Source organism: Danio rerio, chromosome 13, assembly GCF_049306965.1.
Source record: "Danio rerio strain Tuebingen ecotype United States chromosome 13, GRCz12tu, whole genome shotgun sequence".
Classification (NCBI taxonomy): domain Eukaryota; kingdom Metazoa; phylum Chordata; class Actinopteri; order Cypriniformes; family Danionidae; genus Danio; species Danio rerio.
In genome coordinates this window covers 12,951,345-12,970,068 of record NC_133188.1, presented here as the reverse complement: position 1 = coordinate 12,970,068, position 18,724 = coordinate 12,951,345, and the positions used below count along the sequence as shown (strand labels likewise).

The window sequence follows — 18,724 nt, the reverse complement described above, 5'->3', positions numbered from 1 at the left end:
ACTATGTGTGTTAAAACATTCTAAAATGAAAATAAACCCTTTTATTAAAGGTATTGTTCAATGAATAAAATAAGACGGAATAAGCATGAGGATTTTGACGTCTATTGTTTAAGGAGCTGATTTTTTTTTCTGTGTTTTGATCTGCAGTGGTTTGGAAATATTGTGACTATGGACTGGTGGGATGACCTGTGGCTGAACGAGGGCTTTGCCAGCTTTTTTGAGTATATTGGAGTGGAAGAAGCTGAGCATGACTGGGGAATGGTGAGCACATGTCTTAATTATTCAATTATAATCTTTTTAATAAGCAATATTTACCTCATGTTATCATCAAACTAAGTGCAGCTTTTAACCTCAGTATGAAGCAAGTTAAATGTGCTTCTAAATTAGCACGCTTTTGCATTTGTCAAGTTGATGACATTGCAAATATGTGAATAAGGATGTTAACCCAGAGTTTCGGATTGTAGGGTGAAAATCATCAGTGTACATACTCAGGATTAATTTTTAACCCTAGGTAAATTATGAACGGTGTGAAATGTGAAGCAAGATAAGGCAGGATACTGTTTACTCAGAGTTTAGGATGACCCAGGGTTTACAAGTAAAGGGTCCATATAATGTTTTATGTTTATAAGTGTTCCCAGAATGTGCAGTGAAGTTTTGGTTCAAAATCCCTTAGCGATCATTTATTATACTGTGCTGTATATTCCCTTTTCAGGCAGGATCAAAAAAACACTGTGTGTCTCTTAAAAGCTGCTTTTCCATTTCCTGAAATGGTGCAGCTTTTACAGTTTGTGCCTCAGTTAACAACGTGTGAAAGTGTATTTAAATCGTGTCAGTTTGAATTCTCTGAAAATTTCTGAATGCACAAACACAAAGTGTGAGTACAGAAACTGTCACGTGACGCATTGCATGAGTATTAATAGGAAAGTTCCCCCAAAATTTCAATTCTGTCATTATTTAACTACCGTTGATGTTTTGTTTCTGTAAACACAAAAAAGATAAGCGGTAACTATTGTATTTCTTCATCCTACTATGAAAGTCAACAAGTTTTCAACATTCTCCACAAATATATGCTTATGTTTAAGTCAACAAAAAACTCAAGCTGGTTTGGAACTAGTCAAGATTGAGTAAATGATTTTCAATTTTGAGTGAACTATCCCTTTAAATTTAGCTTTTCTTCATGTTTGTCAGAAGCACACAACAGATAGCCATAATGTTGGTTAAACAGTTTGGAAATAAATTGTATGTGATGAGCATTATATCTGTGTCTGTTCACGGTGCTGTTCATCATAATTCCATTTTTATTATTAGTAGAAAATACATTTGAGAGCTTTAAAGAAAGTTGGGCTAGTGTAACTTGCCAATATGACAGTTCTCTAAACCAACCATTACCAGCAACTAGGGATGTAACGGTATCAGAATTTCACGGTACGGTAATACCTCGGTATGAATGTCACGGTACGGTATTTATTGAATCATTTACAGGAAAAAACAAAACTTATGAAAATACTCCAAAAAAGTGCCAAAAGTGTCAATGACATACAAATTAGCCATCTATCTGTAAGCTTTGAAACAGGAACTTCAATTTTAATAACAAAAAATTATTAAACCATGTAAAAAAATAAAGTTTCAATTTAGTATTGTTGAAAACTCATCACATTCAACATTTAATCACACTCAGCCCATCTACCCAGATGAGAGCTCTGCTAGTCGGACTTCTCATCAAGCATCTCCCGCTGGATCTAATCTCACTATATTTATTAAACGTGATATTTCATTTATCTTGTTGTCTTTATCTAACGACATATTCCCTGACTTTGGTCATTGGAATCTATTACTTGTTCTCAGGTAACGTGTTTTGGCTGAGAGCAAAGATAAGTTAATGATTAATGTAACCACGTACATTCTGTATATTGACTGATCGCTTGCCTTTATTTCCTATAATGTATAAACTTATTGTATGTTATACTTTTATAATGGCCATTATCGATTCTTAAAACTGATACTCAGCAAAAGAGAGGGTGTGTTTCGTATTTTCACTGAAAATGAAAGGAGGCAGTTGTTATCGGCTCCGTTTTGTTATAAATATCCACACAGTGAAGATGACGCTCATGCAGCACGGCGCCTCAACATTTCTGCTGTCTAAGTTGCTAATATTAAAATGAAAATAGGCAGTTCCTTAAATCATGTTTACATTTTATTGTTGAGAAAGTGAAACAACGAAGCCAGGGTGATGTGAATGAAGTTATAAAGTACACTGTTCCCTTTGAAGATTTACCCGTGTCCTCGGTATAATCTGCTTTTCCATATCAAACTGAGAAGAAGAGAATGCAGCCTTGATCAAACTTGCGAAGTCTGAACTTACACGGAGATAATGCAGTGAGGTCGCACACCAGAAGCGACGCTCGGCGGCGCGCCGCGCAGCGCCACGTATTTTAGAATTCTAATCATAGGTTTCTATCAGGATACACACACCGGCACCGCAAGTCGGCGGCGCCCGGCGACGGCTCAGGACACAGTTCATTTTTCAGCCGCGCCACAGAGCGCCATCTGATTAGTTTCATGTTAAATATCATTCGAATGTGCGCGTCTGGTGTGCGATACTTTAATCTGTCATGTACGCGCCGTGTGGCGGCGCCGAGCGGCGCTTCTGGTGTGCGACCTGCTTTAGAGTTTTCCAGCTCATCCCCGCTTCTAGCAGCACACTCCATTTCCGCATTACTGGATCTGTAGCAACAACAGACCGCAAGGGATGATGGTCAAGCATGGGCTGATGGCAATTGTAGTTTTCGTTACCTTCCGTTCGCTTTATTCGCCTGAGCAAAATTTCTCAGAAAACCTGTAGTTTTACCGAGTCATGCGACTTCGGTAATATCGAAAAAAATTAATATTGCGGTATGACGGTATTTACAATACCGTTACATCCCTACCAGCAACAATTACATTTAGAAAGCACTCCCATACATACGTCTGTCTTGACTCCATTCTTTTACGATTTGACAGATCTAGAATTTAACTCTAGCTATTAAAGGACAGTTCATTTAAAACAAAAAAAATTACTCACTATTTATTCTCTCTCAAGTGGTACCAATTCTTTAACAATGTCTTTATTATTTCCTATCTCCATAGTAGGAAAAGCAAATACTAGATGGACGTCAATATTTGCATGTTTACAATTTTCATCAAAATATCTTATTTGGTGTGCAAGTCAAAGAAAGTCACGTGAAGAACAAATGATGACAAAACGTTCTCTTTTGCGTAAACTATCCTTTTAATAATTGAATTTTTTGACAGTTAATAATTGCAATTAGAGAGTTTTATTATTCAATAATGCAATTTAACATAATGGTATTGTTTTCAGTAAAGCTCTCTAATTAGTGCTCTCTAGTTGTAGTTCTTACTAATAAAAGTTTAAACATTTAAAAGAGTCAAGAGTTAATGAAGACAGGTAAATACAAATCTTGTAGCTCTTTATGCAGAATTGTTAATAATTACCAGCTCTCAAATTGTAACTGAATTTAAATAAAAGCTCTCTAATTTAGCTAAAATTACAGCAAAACCAGCAAGAACATTTTAAGCAGTTTGCCTAGTGTGAAAAAACTTTTAAAAACAGTGCATGTCTGTAATGAATTACAGCAATTTTACCGTGTTTACTTTATTACCACAGCCGCAGTCCAATTATAAAACCGCAAGGTTATTGGGTCAGCCCGATGTCAATAAAGAAAAAGAACCAAATGGGCTGCAGATTATGCCACATGGGTTGGTCTGTCTGAAAAAGAAACAGGGCCAGTGGGAAACTGCCCTGACTGCCAGATAGCCAGCCCACCGCTAGTTACTTGAGATCTGCTTCCTTCATGTCTGTCACTGTGCTGTTCATCTGATGCAGCTGAGGCGGAGATTGAGGCACACTCTGACAGGCACGTGGGAATGGTGGGCAGGGAGAACCAGCATTAAAGGCACCGTCAACAAAAACAGCTACATTGTGTTTAGAGCAGAAAATTTTATATTCTAAAAGGTATAATAAATAATCTGGAAGGGGTTTTGAGCTGAAACTTTACAGACAAGTTCTGGAGACACGAAAGACTTTACTTAAATCTTGAAAAAGGAGTAAAATAGGTGCCCTTTAAATCAAGATGTTATGTTATACCCACATCACTCTGTTTTTTTTAGCGTGACGTCATGCTAATCAACGATGTATATCCTGTCATGGTCGATGATGCCCTTCTCTCCTCGCATCCCATTATTGTGGATGTGTCGAGCCCAGCTGAGATCACATCTGTGTTTGATGCCATCTCATATAACAAGGTAAGGTAAAGTTAGTGATGGTTGGTGTTGATCTATCAAATGTATTTGCTTTGAATAGTTGCTCTGATCTTATTGTTTTAGGGAGCTTCTATTTTGCGAATGCTGGAGGATTTACTTGGCCGAGACACATTTAGGGATGGTTGTCGAGTAAGGCGTCTCACATTTTAACCTACTTTTTCCAGTGGCTCTGTATTTATATCTCACTTCTGTTTTACCACAGAGATATCTGAAGACCTACCTCTTCCAGAACGCAAAGACTTCAGACTTCTGGAAAGCCTTGGCTGATGTAAAAACCCATTTTAATGTTTTTGGAGTCTTTTTTATTTATTATTGTTCACTTTTCTCTTAGATTATTTTGTTCCCAATGTAATCTACAGTGCTCAACATATATAAGTACACCCTTCCCAAATCTCTCTTTTAAATTCTTAATTTTAATAGGAAGCTATACACTATTATATTTGTGCATATATATTGGATTAGTCAGTACTGAAGCCAAATCTGGAGCTAATCTAGCAAAATAACTTACGAAAATGGTTTATAAACTAGTACAGCCAAATTTATGTTTTAGAAAAATATTAAATACAATTTATTAAAAAAAAAAAGAGGACAAATCAAGAGAAGCAAAAAAAAAAAAAAAAAGAAAAGAAAGAAAAATTCTGTTGAAATTTTTTAGGTTGTAATTTATTTTGCAATATTTACCTTGAATTTAAATGTATTATCTTTAAAATTTTAAAATATGTTTGGTGACTAAAATTCTATTTGAATAATTATATATGTTTAATAAATCTGTTTTGTTTAAACGCACCAAAAATACATTGCCTATATTCACTTAGAAATGGATAAAAATGTTCATTTTCTAAGTGGGGTGTACTCAATTATGCTGAGCACTGTTGTTTAAATTTTATTCATTCCCCAAATGCAGCTATTGCTGCAATCTTCAGTGACAAATGATTCTTCAGGAATCAATCATATGCTCATTTAGATCTCAATTATTATTGATGGTCAGTTTTTAATAATAAATTATTTTCACTGTTGAAAAATGTTCCAATGCAGAGTTTTTAACCATTTTTAATATTTACTGAATTAAATTATATTAGCCATGTGCATAATGAAACATTCTAGTAAATATTAAATTATTAATAATGGGTATTATTATTTATATTGGAAAAATAAAATGTAATTTTAAATTAAAATGTATATAAATCATTGTTTAAATACAAGAAATATATAAAACAAATACATGTACATACAGTATGCTTGTATGTTAACCCACAAAGTCAATACAAATCCATACATATACAGCTACAGAATAAACCTTGAAATTAATTTAAAAAATGTAACATTATAAACATTTTTCATTATTTATTGTTAGGTAAAAGTTCAATGAGCATTTATTTGAATTCTATTTTAATAATATAACTATCTTCAAGCTTAAGTTTAACTTATTGTGCAATCTTTCAACAGTATCATGTCTTCAACAAAAAGAATTGTATTTATTATTGACACTGAAAACTAGAGTGGACTGTTGAAAAAGCCTTTTTTTAAAACACATTAGAAATGGAAAGCAGTTACTTTAAATTGTAATTGTACGTTTCTGAAAACCATCGTTAGCCAACTAAGGTCGCAAGTTCTGTCGTTGCAAACATAGTTTGTTAATTTGGCGTTTCCTAAATCCATCGTTCCAACTAACATTTGGAAACTGCGTTGCAAACTTGTTCGCTTGCAACTACACCTCTTGAGCTGTAGTTCGAAACATAGTTTCTGGCTGTGTTCTGTTCCCAGTGATCCCCCCTATTTCCTTAGAACATTCTAACATTTAAACTTGGAATTATTTTTAAAAAAAGCATTAAGGTCATCTCTCTTAGGTGTAATTTGCTGTCAAAGTATTTTTACAGTTCAGTTTTAGCAATTTTCATCTTTACAATTGCGCTCCCTTCGCAGTGCACTTTGAAAACATTGTTGTCATTTTGAACACAGCTGTGCATGACGAAAGCTGTAGGTGACCTATTATTTAAAAGCAGAATTTTACGTCTCCAAAATATATAGCATATGTTAATGCTTTTAATTAATAGTAGGTTATTTATTAAGTATCTGTACTGTACAGTATATGACATGGGCCTGTTGGTTAGAACATTTCTGCAGTGGCTTGAATGTGTCAAATTGTAAAAGTAGACTTAAAAAAAAATAATAAATGAACAATATCCTACTTCATAATAATAATAATGATAATAATAATAATAATAACCATCATCATCATTATTATTATTAAAGTAGGTTTTTTTAAAATATCCTAATAAATAATAAATATTAAATTTAATTTTAAAGAAAAAAAACCTCATTATTTATTTTCATTATTATTCATGTGATTTATATATGAGATTAAAATACATGTTAGCTTTTGTAAGTGATTTTATGTCTAAGAATAGAATATATAATGTTCTTAAATATACAATATAATACAATATTTTGTAAAGTAAACGTATGTGCCATTTTTATTTCAATTATTATGTAAAATGAGTGTATGTTTTTATCACAACTAATATTGGATGTTTTTTTTTTTTTAATTCGTGTGCGTGTAAAACAATATAATTTGAATTTAGAAATTTTGGTGTTCTTCTCTAAAGAAGTTGTTACCACCCCATTTAGAGCATCATTATCGGCGTTTGACATTATCCGCTTGTTAAGTGGTGATGTGTTTGTGACGTATGTATACTGTTTCCAGGTCCAAGCCGCCATTCATTTGAGTGGAGAAATCATTCGTTTATGATCGCGTTTTATTCCTATCACACATTAAAGTTAATTTTACATAAAGTCATAGTGTACACAACAATCTCTGGGCTTGCTGCATAACAAATACCAAAATTTGAACAATTTATAAAACAATGAATCACTTTCTGGTCATAGGATATTAGGCATGGACATATATATTGCGATCGTGACTTTCGAATGTATTAAATCGTTTGTAAACGTTTATTATTACCATTTCATGAATCTCTCCATTCAGTTGAATAGAGCCCTTGGACCCGGAAGCCGCTCCGCGTGACTTCACACTTAACAAGCGAATAGCTAACGTGATTCAAATGATGGATCTGCAACAGAAAAACTACAGGTTTTGGGAAACACTCGTCACTACATCATTCTTTTCCCAAACAATGCATCGCACTTTGATAGTTTAGCCGCGAGTTATGTCGTTGTTTGGGAAACGCACCCCTGAATATTTTTTTTTTTATTAAATAGAGGCAGACATAGTTCAAAAACATTTAAACATTGTATATTCTCTTGGGTCATAATTTAGGAGAGTGGCTTACCCGTGGCAGACATTATGGACACATGGACCAAGCAGATGGGTTATCCAGTGCTCAGTCTGACCAACACAGACACTGAAGCTAAACTCACGCAGACCAGGTTTCTTCTGGACCCTAATGCTGACCCTAGTCAGCCCACCACTCCACTGGGGTAAGACTGATGATCCCACATCCCTCGTGTTAAAAAATAAAATGTTAATGGAATCCAGCACAGCAAATCCAGTCAAGTCACCATTAACCACACAGGCACAACACACACTAAAAAATCTGGATTCCACACAATCGATTTTATGTTGGGACTACATGAAGGAATTAAGTTCCTATTAGTTTTTACAAATAATTATCAGCAAAAAGTTTAAGAATTGTCTTGCTTATTATTGCTTATTAAATTAGTCTTTTTATATAAGTATAAGCAAAATAATTACTATGACCTTGTTTATAATGACGATATAGGACATACTATAAACTGAATCAAAAATTGTATTAAAAACACTACAAAGTGTAATCAAAACTGACTTATGACCCACCTTAAACCTAGTTACTAATCTGAATTAATCTATGACTTTCCAATTAAAGCTTATTAGTTCACTGTGATCATGTATCTCTTGTCCCACAGGTATAAATGGACTATTCCAGTGAAATGGAAAGCACTTGACTCCACAAACAACTCTTTTATATTTGAAAAAGGACAAACAGGTAAAAAAGCTTAGATAACTTATACAGTTTACACACTGTTATTAATTGAGGTATTCCATTGTGTAATTTCTTTGGTCTGTGTTTAATTAGAGGCAGTCATTAGTGGATACTCGCATGCTACCAATGGTCTTATCAAAGTCAACAAAGACCACATGGGCTTCTACAGAGTAAATCATCATGACCAAATGTGGAGCGATATTGCTGAACAACTTCTTATGGATCATCAGGTATCAATTATGTTGGCAAGTGCTAAAAAGTGCTAGAAGTTATGCTACTTTATGCTTGCATAATGTTAAGCTATGCTAGTAATATGCAACATGCAGTGTGCATGCTATGCTTGAAAAATGAATTTTCAAATCAAGCATGTCGATGGTAGAAACATGCTAGCAATATGCCAATTCAAGCCAGCAAAATGTTTAACAATCTAACAACTGCATGCTGGCCAGGGCTGAATGTAGTGATTTGTGGACCCTAAGCAATTCCAGGTATAGGGCCCTAGCATTAAAACTCAAAACATGATTCTCATTCTCTATAGATTTTATTTCTATGTAGCTTTGTTTTGACTGGTTTTGTTTTGTTTTCTCATGTTTAAAAGTATATTTTAAGTGGAAACTTAATTTATCTTCTTAATGTAAAATTAAAAACAGTCAATTCACAAATTAAGTTAACAAACTATGTACAGCTAATTAGCCATATTTGTGGTTAGATTTTGATATTTGCATGTGCTATACGGAAGGAACGTTTCACTTTTTAAAAGAATTAGGCTAATAATGTTAAAATCTTAATGATTATTAAAAATATAAAATTAGACAGATTTTACAACATAACTTTATAAAAAAGCTAACGTTATATGATTTAATATAGGCTTCTTTATATTGGTCGGGGCCCCCTAATTCCCCAGGGCACTAAGCGTCTGCTTACCTCGCTTATTGGTTAAGTCTGCTCCTGATGCTGGCCATGTGTTAAACCAAGTGGCAACCTCCCGCTCTCCCTTGTAAAGGTGTTTACAGCCTGGTACAAAGAATGATTTTGGTCCATATAGCTAACATTACCCTTTATGACAACTGTGAGGATGGTGATTTTTTTTTTTTTTATAACTCATCCGTTTCCTTTTTATTAAGTTATATTAAGTCTGCATAATTAAGGGTGTGGCCACTTGAGCGACAGCTAGGTCTCGCTGGTTGCCGTCCAGCTGATTCTGGCCGATTAGCCGATGAACTCAGCATATACTGGACATTATATTTTTGTTTTGTTTTATGTGCTTTTTGGAAGCATTTCTTACAATTTTCAGATGATATGGCATGCTGTGTGCATTTAATTGTGTTCACTAACCATTTCCCACGTGAGTGAAATTATTATATTTTCTAATTATTTTATAATATAGGCTCTAGAACAGTCATCTGAAACACTGTCATACAGTGTTATGCCTGGATTTCATAAGTAGCCCTGCAATTACCAATACAGACTGTATATGAAGTGTTTTGAAGTAATTTTCATTTTTCTCCTGTAAAAAAACTTCATAAGAACAGTTCTTAGTGGCTTAAAGTATTACAGCAGTGTATTTAAAAGTCTAAACACTTTATTGATATAGTGTACAACCTAGCACAAGTAGTTCCAAGAACACTAACGAGTTGTAAGTTTTAAGCATTTCTCCCAAAGAAAAGCCTGTCTAAGTAAAATGCTAGTAGGCGTCTGTAGCTCCGCTTTTTTGCCCTTTGGTATCCCCCGGTCGGTGCGATGATGTGCGAACAAAATGGCGATGAGTGGCAAGGCCTCCTTGTAGCTTCTTTCGTCTTCTTCAGAAACCTATAGTTGATGTCACTGATACTACGCCCATATCTTTTACAGTCTATGGTTAAAACATGCTAGGAGCATGCTAACTCGTGCTACTATGCATGCTATAAACATGTTAGCAACTTACAAATTTATGCTAACAACATGTTAACACGTTAGAAACATGCTAGCAACATGCTATTTTAAGCTGGCAAAATGCTTCTGACATATTTTAGGAATAGTTAACTTTAAAAAATTGTCTCTTGTTTCTTTTTTTCAGCTGAAAGCAAAATAAAATTATAAAAAAAAAGCATGTTGGAATACAGCAATAATTGACTTCCCTTTGTTTTACCCAATGGCTACGGGTTTGCAAACTTTTTAAAAGTATTTTATTGTGTGTTTAACAGAAGCAAGAAAACTTTTAAATTACATTTTTATTATTGGGTAAACTATTCCTTTAAAGCAGAGATACCCAAACTAGCCCGCGGGCCAAAGTTGGCCCATTCTAACTTTTAATTTGGCCTACCATCCCATTTGTGAAGATAGATTGATAGGGAGCTGGTTGGGGCGAATATCTTTGATAATTAAAGCAATGTTTTGTACCTCTTTTTAAATATTAGGAAACGGCCCACAGCCCTCAATTAAATTAGTTTTTTGGCCCCTCATAAAAAAAAAAGTTTGGGCACCCCTGCTATAAGCATGCTATCCATCTGTTAAAATGTGCTAGAAATGTGTTATTTTCTGCTAGAAGCTTATTAAACTTGCTACATCATAAACATGCTATCAACAAGCGAGTTTATTCTAGAAATGCACTAACAGAAAAGAAGCCACAGCTGAAAAGAAAATGATTGAATGAATGTTATTTTCCTAGGTCTACGATGCAACTGACAGAAGCAGCTACATTGATGATATATTCGCATTAGGACGGTGAGTGCAAACATTTTCCAACCCCATTGAGCTTGTGTTTTTAATATCATCTTGATGACAGGCGAAAGATTGAGTTTACATAGCACAGCTTTTTATGGTTAAAGTGGTGGAGGTCAGAAAGTGAGGAAGATGAAGTCATGCTTAAAGTGGCGCCTTTTGTTTTGCATTAACAGGGCAGATATGGTTGATTACGGGAATGCCTTCAATTTAACAAGATATCTGGCCGACGAAACCGAGTATATTGTGTGGGATCGAGTTTCTGCTTCTATCTCCTACGTGAGAGAAATGTTGGCTGATGATACAGTACTGTACCCCTTATTTCAGGTTGGGCTCCAAAGTCTTTACTATAACTTCCAGAGCAGGAGACCTGTCTTTTTATGAAAAATCATGCAAAATGTGGACTTGTTCCCAGTGTGAGATTTGTAGCTGATTTTTTGGATAAACATTTTCTAGATGTGAATTGTTCATGTGTTTTGTTTTTCACGTTTTCTGTTTCTCATCATATCTGTTTAGAAATTATTCAGGGGTCACGTGCAGAAGATATCCAGAGAGCTTGGCTGGAAGGATGAGGGGAATCAAACACAGCGGTGAGAGTACTTCGGGAGAAAAAAAGCAGCTAAAATCTTGTGTTTATTTGCTAAATGGTTTGATTTTGTTAATGTTATCACATATACAGTGGCATCCATATGTCTGAGAGTTCAAGTGAAAATTTCTGTCACTTTTGGATTTTGGATTCAGTTTTTTATTTCCAACTTAAAATGGAGTTCATGTTATTATTGAAATAAAAAAAAAACGAATGTCTTAGTGTTTTGCATGATATTTGGTGCCTTGGCTTTTGGTAAATTTAATGCATGTCTCTAATTCTTTAGTTATATTGGATTGACTATTCTAGTTTTCTCAAGTCCTATTAGTCAAATCACTAAAAATGTTAAGAATCATAAAACTTGAATAACAAGTTCAAGTTCATTTATTTATGAAGCACATTTAAGTGCTGTGCATAAGACAGAGTAAAATATAGAGACAGGTTATAAAAATAATAAAATAAACCAAGAGAAATGACTTAATAAATAAAAAAAATAAGCAATTGGTTGACTGTTGCAATAACATTAAGGCCAAGCAGAACAGGTTAGTTTTAATAGTGATGTAAAAATAGATGGTGATGGAGCCATTCTAATGTCAATAAGCAAAGTGTTCGTAACCCCAGACCGGCCACAGAAAAAGCTCAGTTCCCTCTATGATTCAGTCTGGACTGAGGAAGTTAAAGAAGATTTTGATCACTTGATCTAAGAGATCTCACAGGCGCGTAAAACTTCAACAGCTCTGAGAGATAAGTCGGGGCTAGATTATGAAGGGATTTATTTACCGGTAAAAGTACTTTAAAATCAATTCTGAATAGGATGGACAGCCAATGGAGGCTCCTTAGAATAGGGGTAATGTGGTCATGTTTCCTGCCATTATAATTGAATATAGCAGCAGCATTTTATTTATTAACTTATTAAAATAAGTTAAAGTAACATAAAAAACATTTGTTGTAATGATTTGTTGTCATATCAATTTCTTTACAGTGTGAGTAAATTTTTTTATGATAATCTTTGATGTTCAGAATCTCAGTGGTATTATATGGGTCAAAATTCATTGTATTTGAAAAACAGTAAGCGAGATGTACCTGTTAATTCTTGCTCACTGTTACAATGAATTTTGGATTTACCACTTGGCTCACATACTGCTTTATTTTACATAATATATTATAAAGGAGGGCAACGCAGTGGCGCAGTAGGTAGTGTTGTCGCCTCACAGCGAGAAGCTCGCTGGGTCGCTGCTTCGATCCTCGGCTCAGTTCGCGTTTCTGTGTAGAGTTTGCATGTTCTCCCTGTGTTCGCATGGGTTTCCTTCGGGTGCTCCGGTTTCTCCCACAGTCCAAAGACATGCGGTGAAGGTGATTTGGGTAGGCTAAATTGTCCGTAGTGTAAGAGTGTGTGTGTGAATGTGTGTGTGTGTGGATGTTTCCCAGAGATAGTTTGCAGCTGGAAAGGCATGCGCTGGATAAGTTGGCGGGTCATTCCGCTGTGGCGACCCTGGATTAATAAAGCGATTAAGCCGACAAGAAAATGAATGAATGAATTAATACATCATTATTCATGTACTATTATTGTAAAGTGTTACCATAGTAACTATAATGGGTCTTTGTGGGTCTCTGCTGGTAATTTGTTACATTCTTCTATTAGTGGCATGTTAAAATAAATAAATCCTAATGGAGTATGTCCAAAAAAAAAAAACACTGTAGAAACCATTGAAATTATTTTATTGATTAAAATTTGTACTTTGTTATACTTTGTTTGTTAAAGTGAACAAAGGATCAAGTTCTCTGAGGTCAGTTTCTAATGTCATCTAGAGTTTTACTCTCTGCATACATAAAAATATGTTTTTATTTTCTAATTTGGTTTTCTTGGTTAAATTTTGATGGTTGGCCATATTTTTTGTGGAAACCATTTAACATTTTTGTGATCTCTAACATGAATTAGCATTTAGTTAGCATAGGTAACAATTTAACATGTTGCATCTTGAATAAACTAACATGTTGCTATTAGAATAAGCACATAGCGAGTATGTTTTTAACATGAATTAGCATTAATGCCTACGCTTGTAATAATGAGCTCAACAAACTAAACTTCTTCTTTTTCCTCCTCAGGCTGCTGAGAGAGATCGTTTTGGGCATCGCATGTCAAATGGGTGACCAGGAAGCTCTTGACCAAGCCTCTGATATTTTCAATAAATGGATTAAAGGAACAATCGGGTAAACATGTGTACATAAAGCCTCATAAGATGTCTAGAGAGTGTATTGAATAAGCTTTTTTCTCTGATTGGGGAGCAGCAGTGTGCCTGTGAACTTGCGTCTGCTGGTGTATCGGTACGGTATGATGAACTCAGGAACAGAGGAGAGCTGGGAAATCATGTTCCAGAAGTATCTGTCTGCCACTCTGGCCCAGGAGAAAGATAAGCTGCTCTATGGCCTGGCTTCAGTCAAAAATATTCATCTGCTTCATAGGTAAACGTACACTTGAGCAGTGTTAAAGGCTAAAATCTATACAGGATACAGCTGCGGAAACGCACATCAATATAGCATGATTTTTGTGACACTGTATAACAATAAGTAATGTTTTTACAGTACTGTGATGGTTGTGGGTAGTTGTTAATCAAATGCAATAACTGGGAAATGTAATAAATAACAAATAATATTCTGTACAACTACGGTTTAAACCAGCGGTCACCAATCTCGGTCCTGGAGGGTTTAGCTTCAACTTGTCTCAACACACCTGGCTGGATGTTTCAAGTATACCTCTGAGCTGCTTGATTAGCTTGTTCAGGTGTGTTTGATTAGAGTTGGAGCTAAAATCTGCAGGACAGCGGCCCTCCAGGAACAAGTTTGGTGACCACTGGTTTAAACAGTACTGTGATGGTTGAGTTTAGAGTTGGGGTAGGGGTAGATGTTAATAAAATACAATAAATGGGAATTTTAATAAATAATATAAATAATTCTTGTTAACTTCAGGCCGCAATCGTATCTGATTTAGCAACATCTGTGTTAAAGAAGTCTGTTTTGTTTGTTTTGTACTGTTCTCTGAGCTCCGCCCTAATTTTTAATGAATTGATATAAATTGAAACTATTTCAACATGTTTGTTTTCTAACAGGTTGCTTGAAGCCACAAAAAATGAAAGCATCATAAGGAGTCAAGATGTTTTTACTTTAGTGCAATACGTGTCAAGAAGCTCTGATGGTAAAATTATGGCCTGGGACTGGATGACGCTTAACTGGGATTACCTGGTGAACAGGTTAGTTCATCTAACCGCTGAAATAAAACTAAAAACAGCACTTGTGTTGAGTAAAAATGCCTTTAAAGCAAGTCATTTTAGTTGGCCGCCATTTTTGAAACACCTCATGGGCATGCTTGGACATTTTGTTTGAATGGGGAAACATCAAATTCTCCTAAATTGTTTACCAAGCTTACGAAGAAATTTCATATTTGGAATCGCCAATTATGTTAAACATCAACTGTCTCTCACGTTCAGTTTCTAAATGTATTAAACAAAGTTGGCATTTTTTTTAGGTTGCCCAAACTAACGCGTTTGCGCAACCGAAGGGAATGAGATCACGACACCAACTTCGTTTATGTGCGTTTTACACATATAATCATATGAATGCTTCCTCTGAATGCTTCCTTCGATCGTACTGGTCTACTGAAGTAAATCCCAATTTGGTCTTGATGGTAAATCACCTGCCTGCCTCTCTGACAGCAACCTCTTTGTTTACAAGTTTGTGGGCGTTCATGTTTTACAGGACAGACTGTACCTCACGTTTGTTTCATCCAAGTTACAAAACCAGAGAACATTTGTTTTCAAATGCAATTCATTCATTTAATTTAATTTAATTCATTTATTTTTATTACTAATGAGCTCACAGTGTGTTAAGAAAATTTCCCTCACACCGTTACACCACCACCCTGAACCATTGCTACAAGGCAGGATGACAAATTCTAACCCGACCATCCGAATATCGCAACAGAAATGGAGACTCATCAGACCAGGCAGCATTTTTCCAATCTTCTATTGTACAATTTTGGTGAGCCTGTGCGAATTGTAGCCTCAGTTTCCAGTTCTTAACTGACAGCAGTGACACCCAGTGTGTTCTTCTGCTGCTGTAGCTCATCCACCTCAACGTTGGACGTGTTGTACGTTCGGAGATGCTCTTCTGCATACCTCGGTTGTAACGAGTGGTCACGTGAATTACTGTTGTCTTTTTATTAGCGCTAACTGGTCTGGCCATTCTCCTCTGTTCTCTGGCATCAACAAGGCATTTGCGCCCACAGAACTGCTGCTCACTGGATATTTTCTGTTTTTCAGACCATTCTCTGTAAACCCTAGAGATGGTTGTGCGTGAAGCTGAGCTACTATTGTGCCTAGTAGCTCAGCAGTTTCTGAAATACTCAGACCAGCTCATACCATTTGCTGATTCCAGAGAGTGCATAACAGCTAAGAAACGGTTGTGAAAACACACGTCTGGTCTGAGCCCCTTTCCTGGAGAATTATCAGTCTTTAGTAGGGATGTAACGGTATCAGAATTTCACGGTTCGGTAATACCTCGGTATGAATGTCACGGTACGGTATTTATTGAATTATTTACAGGAAAAAACAAAACTTATGAAAATACTCCAAAAAAGTGTCAATGACATACAAATTAGCCATCTATCTGTAAGCTTTGAAACAGGAACTTCAATTTTAATAACAAAAAATATTAAACCATGTAAAAAAATAAAGTTTCAATTTAGTTTTGTTGAAAACTCATCACATTCAACATTTAATCACTCACTCACTTAGATAAAGATTGGTTTAAAGGAAAATTATCATATAAATATAATCTGGCAAAAGCTAGTATCTCTGGGTATTTACAATGTCCCCTGCAACAGAAAAAACCCTCTCATTTGGGACTGAGGTTTCTGGGACAAGAGAGATATGACTTGGCCCAGGTTGACAGCAGTTGTGCATTGTCTTTCCCCCACTTGAGAGGACAAACCATGAGTGAGATAGAGGTCTCATGTCTGCATCAATCTGAACAGTGTGCTGACAACACCGCTATTCAGTACGCGCGCGACAACACAGCTGATAAGAACTCGCGCGACAACACCGCTATTCAGTACGCGGGCGACAACACAGCTGATAAGAACTAGCGCGACAACACCGCTATTCAGTACGCGCGCGGCGACAACACCCGCTTTAGAGTTTTCCAGCTCTTTTTCATCCCCGCTTCTAGCAGCACACTCCATTTCCGCATTACTGGATCTGTAGCGACAACAGACCGCAAGGGATGATGGTCAAGCATGGGCTGATGGGAATTGTAGTTTTCGCTACCTCCCGTTCGCTTCATTCGCCTGAGCAAATTTTCTCAGAAGACCTATAGTTTTACCGAGTCATGCGACTACGGTAATATCGAAAAAAATTAATATTGCGGTATGACGGTATTTACAATACCGTTACATCCCTAGTCTTTAGTGATTAATGATTTGCTCCTTTACTTGAAGACGGGCTTCATTCACCAAATTGACCATTACAATTTCCCCCATTCAAAACTATACGGGTGACATGATTTGTGACGTTGATTGAGTATAATAAAGATCTCTGTTCTTTGCTGCTTGTTAGATACACTATCAATGACAGAAATTTGGGCCGCCTGCCAGCCAGAATTACAACTACATACAGCTCTAATCTTCAACTGTGGAAGGTGAGATTTTCTTTTTCTATTCTTTTTTACTTCACTTTAAATGTCCTTATTTTTGGACCATCCAACTATGCAATGAGTCAAAATATCTCATAAGTTGATTTCTTTGTTTTAGATGGAGCACTTTTTTGCCCTGCACCCGAATGCAGGAGCAGGTGAGATGCCCAGGAAGCAGGCACTGGAGACTGTGAAGAACAATATCGAATGGGTGGAAAGGAATAAGGATGAGATCCGGTTCTGGCTGGAGAACAATGTGTCCTAGTACTAGAAGAACATTTTTTGCCCACCCCACAAGTAATTAGGATTCACAAGTCAATGAATTGCTCAGGGCAGCTTGAAAATGAATCTTTAGCAAAGAGCCATAATTGCGTTCATGACAGTTAAATGAAACAAAACGCTTACTGGAACTACAGTAGGCATTACAAATCCTTTGGAACTGTACATTGTTTCTTTATTTAATGTGTTGCAATTGACATAAAATGTTTTATTTGTAAAATGCGTAAATGTGATTATTGTTTGAAGATCGAAGAGGTATGTTCTATGATCCTGATTCGATTCTGATGATCGAATGTGTCCCGTTTACTTTTATTTGAATAGAAATAACTACTGTTCAAAATTTGAACACCCATTACATTACAACTATAGCTTCAATGTGCAATATTTAAAACAACATTTATTTCAAATCATTTCAATTTTAAAATAGTTTATTTAAGGAGCATTGAGGACCAGAATACTCACAAATTGTCACTATAAATCTTTTATTTTGCCACTATCCTTGAAACCTCTAGGATTTACCCATCAAAAAAGTAATGAAATAACTTTTAATCATTTTCATTTCAGAAAACATTTCTAAAGGTGCTGTTGACTTGATATATTCACCAGATGCTGACTAACCAAAGAAATCCATATATGCAAAGAAAAGAAATCAAATTAGTTTACAAATTAAGTTATGTGTAATAAGATGATACAACCCAGAAATAAAGTATTAAACACATGAAGAAAGGGAGGTGTAGAAAGGCAGGGAAAGCCCAGACAGCAGCTGAAGTCTCTCAGTAGTTCTTCAGCAATTTTTTGCCCTTTTTTGTTGTAAATTAATATTTGCTGCTTCAGTCCAACATCAACATTAGCAGGAGGATGAAGATGAAACCAGGGAGAACATTTCAGCAAGACAATAATCCAAAACACAGCCAAGGAAACTCTTAAATTCCTTCAAAGAAAGAAAATCAAGCTGTAGAATGGCCCAGCCAATCTTGGACTTGAATCCAATAGAAAATGCAAAATAAAGATCAGTTTGGATAGATGAAATTTCTAAACTCTGTTGAAGTTTGTTAAGAAATTACAGCTGAGCAATTTATATGACTTCATTCTCCACATGAGAGGCGTCTTTGAGCTGAAAAAAAGCTTTGATTTAAATAATCAAACACGTTTCAGTACAGTCCTTTATAAATAT

General features: G+C 35.6%; 1 protein-coding gene across 2 annotated transcripts in view; it reads left to right on the top strand.

Moving 5' to 3' along the window:
- The window catches only part of enpep (glutamyl aminopeptidase), a 39,475-nt gene extending 21,705 nt beyond the window's left edge, over positions 1–17,770 (top strand). Inside the window, exons 6-20 of one of the 2 annotated variants that reach the window (XR_012388545.1) lie at positions 148–261; positions 4,168–4,302; positions 4,384–4,449; positions 4,523–4,588; positions 7,598–7,758; positions 8,224–8,303; positions 8,394–10,174; positions 10,268–11,003; positions 11,177–11,327; positions 11,517–11,590; positions 13,693–13,797; positions 13,876–14,049; positions 14,694–14,834; positions 17,196–17,277; positions 17,390–17,770. Coding sequence is in view for 1 of the 2 variants with exons in the window: in NM_001199731.1 (NP_001186660.1) it covers positions 148–261; positions 4,168–4,302; positions 4,384–4,449; positions 4,523–4,588; positions 7,598–7,758; positions 8,224–8,303; positions 8,394–8,530; positions 10,948–11,003; positions 11,177–11,327; positions 11,517–11,590; positions 13,693–13,797; positions 13,876–14,049; positions 14,694–14,834; positions 17,196–17,277; positions 17,390–17,536 (1,689 nt within the window). In the remaining variant the exon portion in view is untranslated. 2 annotated transcript variants of the gene reach the window in all.
- The last annotated feature ends 954 nt before the right edge of the window (positions 17,771–18,724 follow it).